This window comes from Cyprinus carpio, chromosome A10 (assembly GCF_018340385.1).
Source record: "Cyprinus carpio isolate SPL01 chromosome A10, ASM1834038v1, whole genome shotgun sequence".
In the NCBI taxonomy this organism is placed as follows: Eukaryota; Metazoa; Chordata; class Actinopteri; order Cypriniformes; family Cyprinidae; genus Cyprinus; species Cyprinus carpio.
Genome location: NC_056581.1, coordinates 7,312,828 through 7,327,073, shown reverse-complemented (window position 1 = coordinate 7,327,073; position 14,246 = coordinate 7,312,828). Strand labels below are relative to the sequence as shown.

Below are 14,246 nucleotides of genomic sequence, written 5' to 3'. Positions count from 1 at the left end.
AGTACACTTTCACTGACAAATACAACCCCGTTTTCTAAATTCACCTCTAAATATTGACTGAGACTATTCTAAACCGGCGGATTGAGAGTTTACTGGTGTCTAGTCCCAGATCCTCCGCAATATTTCAAACAAAAGCCCCGTGCTCCAGTTCCTCTGGGATCGTATAACGAATCTGTGCCAGAACTACATCCATCACAGACGCATCGAGCGCCAGACAGGATACCTGCCATGTCCATATCCACAGCTTCATTGAAATATAGGCTCCTTCTTAATGTGTGCTTTCAAATGAACGACCAAACAAAATATTCATTATTAAAGCTTTAAAATGGTGGACAAAAACCCACCCAAACGCACAGCAGCATTTCAAAAGAGAAAGAGCTGCACGCTAATGACAGTCAAGTGGTAAATGCCTGAACTTGGTACTTCAGCACCAGAGCACGCGCCTTTGGCCAATGGCACGTGCGCAAGGGTCAAGAGAGTGTTAGTGTGTTTGGATGAGGGAGACAGAAGGGGTGGAGGTGGAATGGGACCTGTGTGTTGGGAGAAAAGGTGCCTCATGACAGCAGTCGTCGACTTAAGGCTAAACATTAGCTCTTATACTGTGTCTTCCTTTTCAAACATAGCATTATGTTTCAAAACTATTTCCTTATATTCAATCAGACTCGTTTTTATGATTTATTTTGTAACTTACCATAAAGTTTACTTTGAATACTAAATCCAGCTATTTAAGTCACAATTTCAACGTGTTTAAAATGCTAAAATCCTCAAACAAAAATGAATGTGTCTTAAATGAGGAAAAAAGTTGAGCCAACAAACCATGTCATCCTGCAATAAGCAATAACATCACACAAAAATAGGCCTAATCTTTCAATTTTTGATATTAGTTTAGATATAAATGTGAGAATTTCATTTGGTAACAATTATTTCACAGTGCCCTTGTTATATTTTATATGTAGGCTATTTACTATTGTAAAAACAATAAATTATGCATAATTATAACTAACCCTAAACCAAACCATAATCCTAATTTTTGGGTGAACTATCTAATATTTAGGCCAAAATTTAGCATCATGGATATATTGTGGTGGTTACAAGAGCAGGCAATGAAGTGGAGACAAGACTTTACAACATATTTCAAAAGAACTCTAGCTTCTTCCCTATGTAATTTCTACAAATGTATCCCTTTCTCATTCCTCCTGCCTTCCTTGACAAGTAAAGAAATTATGTTTTAAATAAGCACCAAACACAATCTGTCTATGGAATGAAACTGGAGCAGGGCTCCAAGGGCTCGTGCTCTTTTTAATTAATGTAGCGGGGATTAAAGGACTGCGGGACCGGACCATTAGTGAACAGTGGTATTAAAAGGTTTTGTGAGGCATAATCCAGCTGCTCGCGATTGGCTGAGCAGCAGACTACAGGGTTTCCATGATATTCTCCTGCTTTCCATTACCTTAAGTGCATACTAAATGGCACAGAGCCGAGTCGGAAATAAAGCGACTTAAAACGACCCACTGAGTGGTGTAAACAGTTGTTCTTCATGTTTATTGCCATTTAGGATCAATGAAGGAGTGTGACTTTTTAAACAAAGTTGTATTTTTTTTTTAACTAAATTGTTTAAAACACTTTTTTTATTCTTTTTTTTTTATATAAAATAATCCAGTTCTACAGTTAAATTAGTGCTGCTTAATATTTTGTGGAAACCGTAATACACTACCATTCAAAGGTTTGGGGTAAGTAAGATTAAAAATGTAATACTTTAATTCAGCAAGGGTGTATACAATTGATCAAAAGTGTCAGTAAAGACATTTATAACGTTAAATGATATATAATATATTTTATAATATATTTCAAAGAAATGTTGTTCTTTTGAAATTTCTATTCATCAAAGAAATTAAGTTTTAAAACATTTCTAAAAGTAGTTCTTTTAAATTGTCAAAATATTCCACAAATTTAACCATTTTTACTGTATTTTTGATTAAATACATGCAGCCTTGGTGAGCATGAGGGACTTTTTTAAAACAAAAAACAAACAAACAAAACAATTATTTAAAAAAAAAAAAAATACTCTAAAGACAAAGTCAATGATCATTTCCATTGCACCAAATACAGTGTAATAATACGTGATTTTCCTTTCCAGAAGGAAACACCAGGGCTTGGAACCTCACAAATGTGTAAAAAAAAAAATAGTTTTAGTAAAGCTTAAGTTTAAGTTAGGCTTAGGTTTTAATAATTAGCATAATACTATCTTTGAAGTGCAAAAGTGGCTATAAATGGTTACACAGATGAAATAAAAATTATATTTCTGCATGAAGAAAAAACATTTTAAAAATGTAAATGGGAGATATTCACATTTAAATCTTCATTTTTATGTATTTTTTTTAATAATTAAAAGTCAAAATGAATATATGTATAAAGCAGTTCAAACAGAATTGATTCCAGAACTCTTCAAAAGAGGAATATCAATAGACATATAGTGCTGCCTTGCAACCTCAAAATACATGAACTTGAAACGCAGCATAGTCCTTATTGCATATGTAGACCTATACACTAATTGCACCTTCATGAACTGCCACAGGGTGGAGGCACAGTCTTCTGCTAATTACCCCAGTCCTCCCTGTGGGCCTGCAACAGCAAAAGAACAAAGTGTATATTTTCATTTATGCATCAAATCTCTCTCACACACATACTGACAGTGTGGAGATGGGGCAGTGTGCCACAGGCGAAGAATGTCAAGAATGCCATAGGAATGTGGGCACTGCCCTCAACTCTCTCTCTCTCTCTCTCTCTCTCACTCACACACACACACACACACACACACACATAATCATTCTCCCATATCACACATATACACAGACATAGACAAGGTTTGTCATTTTAGCATGACTAGTAGAGCTGGATATGTACTGGCAGGCCTATGGTATGTGGAGACTGGTGGTGGGGGGACAAGAACATCAAGCAAAAGACACACAGAATGAGGATAGATTGAAAGAGCAGCTTGAAGAACAGGACAGAAAGATGAAGGGAACGAGGGATGGGGAGGAATCTATTGAATAACACCTGCTTCTCAGCTGTGTCAACTAAAGGATTCCCACAGAAGACAGACAGATATTTATGGAGTGGCTGAGGAAATCATCCAGAAGTCACACTGCTATTGGCACACATGTGATGCTCTGAGACATTCTCAGCCGCCAAACCAACTCAACAGCCAAGGTGGAAACAATATATATATATATATATATATATATATATATGTGTGTGTGTGTGTGTGTGTGTGTGTGTGTGTGTGTGTGGGTGTGTGTGTGTGTGTGTGTGTGTGTTTTTGTGACATATCAGGACACAACTTTGTATAATGACATGGGTATGGACACAGGTATTACAAGGAGAGGGTGACTTATGAGGACACAACCCATGTCCCCATTTTTAAAAACGCTTATAAACCATACAGAATGAGTTTTTTTGAGAAAGTAAAAATGCACAAAGTTTCCTGTAAGGGGTAGGTGTAGGGTTGTTGTATGGCAATAGAATATACAGTTTGTACAGTATAAAAACCATTACGCCTATGGGGATGTCCCCACTTTTCACAAAAACAAACATGTGTGTGTGTGTGTGTGTGTGTTGAAAAAAAAAATATAAAACAATTTTATATATATATATATATCCTAGATTATTATATATATATATATATATATATATCTATATATATATATATATATATATTAAATTATATTAAAATGTAATATAACTTCATATTTAATAATGCTACATTTTAATATTTTATCATTATTTAATTAACCATTTTAAATAAATATTAATTTTTTTAACTATTAATTAGATTAAAATGTTGAAAATATAACAAATAAATTGCAAATATAAACAAACAAACAATTAATAAATAGTATTTATTTTATAGTTCTATATTAATAAATATAATATCATTAAATAGATATAATGTTTTGTGTGCATTTATTTATTTATGCTGTATGGGAAACACCAACCCTCTGTAGATCAGAACGTTTAACACAGAACAAAGTTTAAAACGCGATCGGTTCTAGGAAGAATCTGTAGATATCTAAAAATAGTGGCTTTCATGTCAGTAATTACAAAACGTGGAATCATTTGGAATATTTTTTTCAAGCAGCCCTCTATGCGTCCGAAGGGGGGCAGCAGGAGTGCTCCTGAGTCAAACTTTCTTTTTATAAGCGAAAACAGACGCGGCATGTGGCAAACAGCCACATGTAATGCATTTAAATCAGATTTCGTTCTCAAAAATGTTTTAGGGCTAAATGACTATAATGGAGTTGTAATTCAGACCAAACCACCAAGTCTTATATAAAAAGCCTTTATCCAATCCTGTTTATTTTGATTTAGGAACAAAGTGCACATAGGCTATGCAGATATACCTTGATGGTTAATTGAATATGAGACAATTTCATAAAGTAAATAGATAAAGTATCCTGATCTACTTTACTACAGATTAAGCAGTGTGGATTCTATAAATCTCCAAAGACAGGCGTATAAATGGTTGGATGCATTTGTGAATTGTAGCCATTTTGATTTCCTCAGCTATTGTAAATCAGAACACATACCTGAGTTCCCGGAATCCTCCCTTTTATGCCACATCTGCTGTTATTTTCACAAAATAGTTAAACATCTTTCTCTGAACATTGTTAAATGGTTAATAAGTTCTATTTGAACACTAAATCTACATAATGTGATGGAAAACAATGGTAAAGGCCACATTAAGAGCTGAAGTTTCTATGTGCAACCTCCTCAGCAGGTGGAGTCCAGAGGAAAGCACCACAGACTGGCAAATGCACAGGAGGTGCATTAGGGTTTGACCTTGATAGGGTTCAGTGTGTGTGTGAAAGTGTGTGTCCTCCCAACATCTGTCAGATGCATTATATTTCATTAGGCTTTCACAACAACTGCTCTATCTGCATAAAAAGCAACACTCCTACACACAAGACTTTATTAATATGCATTCTTTTTAGAAAATATGAAAGCTGTTTCACCTCAAATGTTTCATCTTACAATTAGGCCAGGAGAGAATAACACATTGGTTTCTGATTATGTAAACAGCATGTACAGTATAAAGTAAAATTTTAAATTTAACTTGAAAATTTTATTTGTTAATAATAATATTTATAATTTTAAAGGCACCTAAATGAGAAAAAAAAAAGTTTATTATGTTATGGAATGCACCTGCTCTTATTTGTATTTATCCATCTCAGCCTTCATTTCTATGAATTCAGGGCAGTTAATCCTTCTGAGTCAATGTTTCTGCTCAAACGGCAGCATAAACGTTGGGTTAAAACAACAGTTCCCAAAAATATGTAGAATAGCATGTTTGCTAAGGCACCTGGCAGTCGCACAGCTCTTGCAAAACTTGACGATAATGCAACCCAACATTCCAGCATTAGAAAAAACACAAAAAACTGCTCCTCACAAGACAAGATTTTTTTCTTTCTTGTCAGCGTATGTGTATGTTTATTTGCCAGAAGCCCTAAGGTCAATGATGTTGTAGCAAATTAGACGTGAATGACAGCTGGCTAGCACGGTTGACAGATTTGAGGAATTCAGGCAGTCTGTAAGGACGGCCCTGCCTGAATGTTAAACACTTTTTTCCACAAAGCTCAAAGGAACAGTTCTACCTATTAGCAATTCAAACGCACACACATTCTTTTTCCTCTTGCTACTTACAGAAATCTGGACACGGTGAGTTGTTTTAGGCAGCGCTAATGTCGTTTTCGTCTACATATTGCAGGCAGATTGGATTAATTAGAAGCTGGAAGTACATAACTCAACCATATGATTCTCTTTTAACCAAACACGCATACAAATACATGTAAAAGGTGCATCTACATGAGTATGTGTCTGTGTGGTTACAAGTGACCTGTGGTCGGCACACTAAAACAAATTCATTCCCACTATGCAGAAAGGAGGTAGAGAATGTCCATTTACGTACTTGCAGTTCAGTGGCTGCGGTCATGTGCTCTCGCCAGCACACAGAGAGAGGAGACCTGTGGTTTTAACCCAGCCAGAAAGGAGGGAGGGAAGGGGAGTGGAGTGATGACAGCTCATGATGTTATACATTGCAAATGCGAGCTGGGAAGTGACCGAGTGTGGGTTAATAAGCCACAGAATGAGAAAAGAGTCCAGAGATGACAATGAGGCGTATGTAAGGGCATGGGGAAGCCGAAAAAAAGGCTTGAAAAGGGCGCTGAAAACACATGAGGTATTTGGAAGGCATTTTGGGGCACAATCACCAGTGTGATGACATCCATCACAGCTGAGTTTCAAAAGAAAAACGGGTGCGAGCCAAACAGCGCATTTCTGTTACCTACAGTGAACTTCTTTCCTTCTCTGTCATTCCATAATCCTCCTTTTCCCCCATTATTCAGCTTCTCGCTTCCTTTTTCCATCTCTCTATCCCTTTCTTTTCACACTCCCTTTTACACCTTCGTCTCCCTCCGCCGATTTTAGTTTGCCGCCGCTTCCCCTTCCTCCCCGGCCTGCTAATCTATTCCAGAAAGAAGGCTACCATGGAGAACGCATAACAAGTGCTCATACTTCAGCACTGGCCAAAAGAGAAATAACACAGAGAAGGAAAAAAGGGAGTGGGGTACAGACAGGCAGAAAAAGGAGAGAAAGTGTTTATTCAAACTCAAAGCTGACTTCTTTGTTGTGGTAGGGACCGGTCTTATATTAGAACTCTGAACTCCCTTCAAAGTCTGGAAAGATGGAAGATGGGCCAAAAGGAAGGGGAAGAACGAGACAGAGGGAGACAAACAAAAGAAGGAAAAACTCCTATTTTGTCTGAAACTGGTAGAATTGGACCTGAGAAATGAGTGGAGGATAATTTTTTTTTTAAAAAAGCTTGGAGGGGGAGAGAGCAACTCCACTGAGAGAACAGATTAACTATGCTCGGTTCTGGACTGTGAACACATTCAAACCATTCAGCCAGAGATTTGATTGAGCCTTTGATTTCAAATATTAATATTCATAAGCGCTTCGGTATCTGAGAAATGACAGTCTCAGTCTATTACAGTTGTGGCGTAATGTTGATTTCCACTTTTCTCTGTCTTAAGGCCCGTTCACACCAAGAACTATAACTATAATGATAACTATACTGGCATCAACACAAACACAATCTGATTGGCTGTCGATGTTTTAATCGTTCATCAGCTGGAAGAAAATTGTTGTGAAACTGATTCCAGTGAGATTGTTACTCTGTGACATTATCATTATGGCTGTGGTGTGGACTCTGCTATTATCTTAAAGTTAGAATAATTTTTAAAACAATATCTTTATCTTTGTCATTATAGTTATTGTCCTTGGTGTAAACTGAACTTTACAGTGAGGCACTTACAATGGAAGTGAATGGGGCCAGTCCAACCCGATCTCATGAGAAAACTTAAAGAGACAGTTCACCAAAAATGTAAATTCTGTCATTGTTTACTCACCGTCAAGCTGTTCCAAACCTGTATGCGTTTCTTCTGTTGAAGATAGAAAAAGACAATACTGCCATGGTATTTTCTTCAATACTATGGAAGTCAATGGCTACCGTCAACTGTTTGGCTACCAATGAGTTTGTAGCAATTTTGTATAAATTTGTTTGATGTGATTCATATGGAAACAAACAATTTTAAGAAAGAAAAAAAAAACATAACCATCAGTTGGGTATGAGAGAGATTTTACAAACTTATATGAATTAGCCACCAATTTGCAAAAATATAAAATAGTTACAAATTGCTATGAGAGTGTGTTGGCCAATCGGTAAACATTAATATACTCACTGTTTCAACAGGTCCCATTTACCTCCATTGTAAATGCCTCAAAATGGAAGTAAATATACTCAATTTTTAAAAAGATTTAAAACACTGTAACCTTGATTTTTTGTTTTTTTCCCAAGTGAGTTGAAATATTTATTTATTCATTTTTGTGGTAATCAACACAAATGTTCCTTTAAGAAAATTAAAACAGTAATACTGAAATTCAAAGAGTTTTTAAAGAATGTGCATTTGATACCTCTCACATGAAGATCTCTGGACTTCATCTAAAAATTCAATCTGGGTGGAGGGCCTGAGGTCCAGACACTGAAAGACAAAGAGCAGAGAAACACTGGTACAAAAGGTTATACAATCACAACGGTGAGTGTCAACCAGCTTTCCTAATTTTAATACTCTAATACTGCTGTTCGCACAACTGGGTGTGTATACATTGAATATCAGATCATTATGACCTGCTAATTGCTCAATGCTATCCAGTGGAGATGAAATATCAAACCATTGCACTAATCAAAAATGTTAGTTGTCTCTTTAAATTACGGGATTTTTAAGGTGAGAGGAAATGAGTTATAGAATTTTGGAAATGTGACATGGCACATTTAGGATGTTCAAAACCGCCAAGCGGGCCGTGACCTGTCTAGCTACCCCCTAATTTACATCTCTCTCCTTCACTCCCACACATCTATTGCTCCTCCTGGATGGGGCACAGGGGTGCTGGGGCGAGAGAAGGGGGTGGAGGAGCATGCAGTGCTGGCGCTTGTTGGCTGACCCGGGTGTCTGCGGTTCTACCGTGGTCAGAGGAGGGGGGGAAACGGGCGGTGTTTCTAAAATCCCTGTGAAATGTTCATTTTGGAACGACTTGTTGCTTACATACCTCTCTCACACCCTCTCTTCTATTTTGAAGTGTTTAAATATATCCTAATATTGCTCAGTACCCCTTTTAGGTCTAACAGAAATCTAATTTTTAAGGGATGCACTAAGTAAGTGTTTGTTTAGGTTTAGCTGGTACTTATTTGCCAAGATAGTATCAGTGATTTTACACTTTATACTGACACCTGTTGGTCTGGATGCATGAGCTTTGTTTGCTAACTACTGTTGCTTGTTTGTTTATGTTTAGCATTTTATTCCTGTTCATATGTTTTTCTCAACCTTACACTACACATATCCCTATGATGGATATTCTAGATTTAATCACGCCAAATTTACATGGTTTTAGCTATTTGCGGTTAGTACTGCGCTGTTTTATCACTGGGCTCCCTGCTGAAAAAAAAAAAAAAAACAGCTAAACCCAGCTGATTGGCTGGTCTTAGCTGGTTTAAGCTGGAAGATGGTTTTAGGCTGGTCTGGTTTTAGCCCCCAGACTGATCAGCTAAATAAGTTGTAAAAAAAAAAAAAAAAAAAAATGTATGTTTGGTTATTCCTGTTTTGTTTAAATATATATATATATATATATATATATAATATATATATATATATATATATATATATATATATATATATATATATATATATTTTTTTTTTTTTTTTACATGCAAAAGCCTTAATAAATGCATTAAGTAATGTTATTATTATTAGTATCCCGGCCAGCTGAATGATACGGCAATGTGATGTCAACATGGTGGCGACCATGAGGGGGCGCCCCGCTCCATGTAGATTAAAAAAAGGTTTTTTTCTAAAAAAGACTGACAGGACTTTAATTTTTATCGCACGTGGCATTTCTCAAAACATTGTTTAACCTTTTAATTAGCAAACTAACGACTGAATGCACCTTTAAGCGGGACGTCCAGACTTCCCGAACCCTTTCCGTTTAAAGGTCACTCGGTTTATGTAAGCAGTTTTAAAGTGCTGAAAGTTTTGAATTCGGTTACTGCTGGACGGTCGACCCGCTTCTCTTCCATCGCTCCACCTTGGTGATGATAAGTGAGCTAGAAACGTCGTCCCATCACCATCCCTGCCCCTGCGCGCACCCCGCCCATCTCCGTTCCACTTCAGCTGCGCTTCCTTCTCATTCAGCAAACGCACTGTCCTGTGGCGAGAGAGGGGTCCTTTCCACCCCACAGCCAAACAAAAGAAGCCTGGATAAGGAGACAATCTAGCAATGACTTCTTAAAGGGCAGGAGGACCCCTGAATTCTGCGTTTTTGTGGAAAGACAGCAGCGTTTTTGAGGATACTGCAGGAGGGAGCACTGGGAAGCTTTTTAATATCCATCTATTGTCAGTGTGTCATGTGGAGTGTGGGGTCACACAGGAGGATGACCTGTTTTTCACCTGTCGTTCTCGAGTATACATCCGAACGGGTTTGCTGGCGAGAAGACTCTCTCTGAACAATCCTGCAACACGCGCTCAGATGCTCTCCTGGGTCTGTGTCCGGTTTCGGCTCCAGTTTTTAAAACCATCGCCTCAAAGATCTCACTGTCCGGGGTGATAGAAGCGCTGGAGCGATGCAGTCCGTGCTGTCCTCTGCTGTCGTGCTGTAAGTTTCACGTGGAATTGTTCAGTATGAGTTGAAGGCTATTTTGTAGCGAGTCTCCATCTACTGATGGGGTCCACCGTTTTGTCCAGCACGAGCATTTGTTGTGTTTCCCCTCTCTGGGTCAGACTATAGCCTGATGCTGGGTTCTCATAATAACATCCCACCCAGTGTCTCCTCAGATAACAGCAGAATGCACACTGATGATGAGACCTTCTAGGTCTGAATCATGCTTAGACTGTAGGGTAGAAGTCCTGTGCTGGTCGATAAGCATGTCTGAAATGAATGCAAAGATAATTAATGCTTAAAAATTATACTCTTTGCTTAAAATAAATAAATAAAATAGTAGCCATAAATGGACATATCTACAATTAAAACTATTTATATTTGGCAAAACTATTAAAAACATATTTTTAGTCATGAATATCACATATATTGCTTCAGTCCATTTGACCTGTAAAAATGGATTATAAAAGTCAATATATTAGATTTTATTTTAAACCTAATACTCATAGCACACAGTCATGAGGGTCTAAAGGGGTCCCCTCTGTTTTATGGTTTTCTTGAGACATGACAATAAAATGGTTTCCTTCATCTTAGTTACACCACATTGACTTTAATTATGTGGCCAGATGTGTTTCAATATTTTAATAACAATTCAAAATAAAAATCATTCACTTCTTTTTTTTTGTTTGTTTATAATATAACATTATACTAAACTACTTATGCAAACATTTCTTTCAATAATAATTTCAGATTTTTCAAGAAACCTTTTTTTGCCGTTCAACCTCAGTCTCCCCTGCAAAGGTTAGAAACACAATCACATGTGTCTTTTCTATTTCTCTTTGGCCAGATGTTTCCAGGTCGTGTTACTGTTCTACAGCCCATTACAGGTGCTTACAGTATGCATGTGTTACCAATAATAAAACCATAAATCAATTGATAGTTCATAAATCAATAAAAGTGATTTGTGACTGACTTCTGTGTTTGTGCAGGTGTTAGCGGTGGAAAATGTCAACTTTGGAGTACACGTAGAGAATCAGACAGGTGTGCGGGACGGCCTGAGCCGGAAACACCATCGGGTTTACCAGCTATACAGTCGGACCAGCGGAAAACACGTCCAGGTGCTCGGCAAGAAAATCACCGCCATGGGAGAGGATGGGGATAAATATGGTAAGGAATCGTCTGAATGTGTAATAAAGAATATATATACAAGTTGCAATATTAATATTTAAAATATTCAATATTTAAATATTGATTCTTTATATTGGCTATTTTGTCATTTATAAGAAAAACACCTTTTGAACACTCTTTTGAAGTCACTTTGGATAAAATTGTCAGCTAAATGAATGAATGTAAATGCATATTAAATTAAACATTCTGCAGTGATTAACACACTTCTATACTAAAACCTGAAGTTAAAAAATCATCTGTCAACCATAGTTGTCTTGCAAAACTCTTATATGCTAAACTGTTATATCTATGACGGTGCTTCAGATGCATTTGAGTGTCAATTATGTTCATTTATATTCCCGTATGTTTGTATTTTTGTGTTTCTTCAAGCCCAGCTCGTGGTGGAGGCCGACACCTTTGGGAGTCAAGTGAGAATAAGAGGGAAAGAGACAAACTACTATTTGTGCATGAACCATAAGGGGAAGCTTGTGGGGAAGGTGAGTTACTGAAAAATGGCTGTACTTGATAATGTAGGGCCTGCATCCTTTAATCATTCGTGCCCTGAAGAGCTGTTCACACACTGATTTGAAACAACTTGAGGTCACCTGTCAGTGTGAAACCCCCATAAAACACACATCTTTGTTGGACTCTTGATGAAAAATCTGGCAATAATGAGCTTGTTTCACAATAATTCCAGTGAGATCAAAATTTAAGTAAGCTTCTTTTTGCAAAATGAAATTCTAAGAATAGATTATGGGCCAAAAATAGCAATGTATCTGGAGATAATTACACTAACCAGCCACTTAATAAGGTTGGCTACACCATGCTAGCACCGGGTCAGAGCCATTTTTGCCTTTAGAACTACCTTAATTCTTTGTGGCATAGATTCAACAAGGATCAAGTAACCAGTGTGAGATGATTTGAGCTTTGTGACATGGCACACAAATCCATGTCACAAAGCTCAACTCATCCTGCTTTAAGTAGCCATCACAAGATAGGTACACTACGGTCATAAAGGGTCAGCAACATTACTCAGGTTAGTACCAAGGGGCCCAAAGTTTTCAAGAAAATATCCCCCATTCCAATACACCACCAACCTGGACCTTCGATACAAGGCAGGATGGATCCATGCTTTCATGTTGTTCATGGCACATTCTGACCCTATTATCCAAATGTTGCAGCAGAAATCCAGACCCATCACTCATTTTGGTGAGCCCATGTGAATTGTAGCCTCAGTTTCCTGTTCTTAGCTGACAGGAGTGGCACCTGATGTGGTCTTCTGCTGCTATAGCCCATCTGCTTCAAGGTTCGATGTGATGGATATTTTCTCATTTTCAGACCATTCCCTATAAACCCTAGAGATGGTGGTGGGTAAAAATCCCAGTAGATCAGCAGTTTCTGTATTACTAGAGCAGACCATCTGGCACCAACAACCACCTCACATTCATAGTCACTTAAATCACCTTTCTTCCCCATTCTGATGATCGGTTTGAACATCAGCACTTTGTCTTGTGCCTAAATGCACTGAGTTGCTGCCATAATGAGCGGTTAATGAGCAGTTGAACAGGTGGACCTAATAAAGTTGCAGGTGAGTGTATATTAAACATGCCTGTTTTTAAAGAAATTGCATACATTCTTCCATTCCAGAAAGACAGCAGCGTAAACGGGGGCTGCATTTTCATAGAGATAATGCTTGAGAATAACTACACCGCTTGGATGTCAGCGCGCTACGTGGGCTGGTACATTGGCTTCACCAAAAGGGGCCAACCGCGCAGAGGTCCGAACACGTTACCCAACCAGCGAGACGTGCATTTCATGAAACGCTTCCCTCCAGGAGAACAGCCCGACCTGCAGCCCTGCAGCTTTACCACAGTCAGCAAGAGGAGCAAAAGAGTCCAGTACACCGCCACCTCTCCTCCACCACTCTAATAATACAACAAACATTGGCTGTTGCGCAAAGATCACTTACAGAGGATCTAGAGAGATGGTCTTCCTTAAAACGCAAGTACGTTAGGCTTTAGGTCTGACCTCTCAGTAGAATTCACAGTGGAAGGACAGAGTTGCTTAAACATTGTGTAATCATGCAAATATAACCAAAGACTCCTGGGCAACTGTCCAGTCTCTAAACCCGGACAACAAGGGAACCAAGCACTTCAGAGGCCAAAGAATTCCCCTCTAATGTCCAGTGCCACAGACTGTGATTTGTCCCACCATAAAAGAGCAAAGAGCTCTTTAAAGTTGTATGGCTGGAAAACTGGTATGTGCGTGGCATAATATAAGTTAGCTGAGACTTGCCAACTTGGATGCTTATGACCAAAAGGGCGATGAAAAGACCTGCTTTGTGAACTTATCAAATGTCAACCTTGGGCCTATAAGAGCCATGAGATTGTAAACAAGAACCAAAGTCTTTTAGAATTTATTTGTCAAGAAAATCTTATTAGACCTCCTGGTGAAGCTGTACTTTTGGTTTTGCCTCAGATAATTTAAAGGTAATGCCTGTAATTTAAAGCGAGTGATATACACTACCGTTCATAAGTTTGAGCTTGGTAAGATTTTTTTATGTTTTTGAAAGAAGCTCAAAAAAGATCAGAAACACAGGAAAAAAAAAAAACAATTACAATTTACAGTAACTTTTCTATTTTAATATATTTTAAAATGTAATTTATTCCTGTAATGCAAAGCTGAATTTTCAGCAGCCATTCCTCCAGTCTTCAATGTCACACGATCCTTCAGAAATCATTCTAATATGCTGATTTCTTATTGCTATTTATGTTGAAAACAGTTGTGCTGGTCCATATTTTTGTGGAAATCAAAAG

The 14,246-nt window shown here is 37.8% G+C and overlaps 1 protein-coding gene across 1 annotated transcript; it reads left to right on the top strand.

Moving 5' to 3' along the window:
* The first annotated feature begins 9,622 nt into the window (after positions 1 to 9,622).
* On the top strand, positions 9,623 to 13,991 carry LOC109053514 (fibroblast growth factor 18-like). Its single transcript, XM_019070890.2, has 5 exons — positions 9,623 to 10,260; positions 11,111 to 11,150; positions 11,253 to 11,430; positions 11,821 to 11,927; positions 13,078 to 13,991. Exons 1-5 carry the CDS (start codon positions 10,229 to 10,231, stop codon positions 13,357 to 13,359), a joined length of 639 nt encoding a protein of 212 aa, XP_018926435.1. The 5' UTR covers positions 9,623 to 10,228; the 3' UTR covers positions 13,360 to 13,991.
* The last annotated feature ends 255 nt before the right edge of the window (positions 13,992 to 14,246 follow it).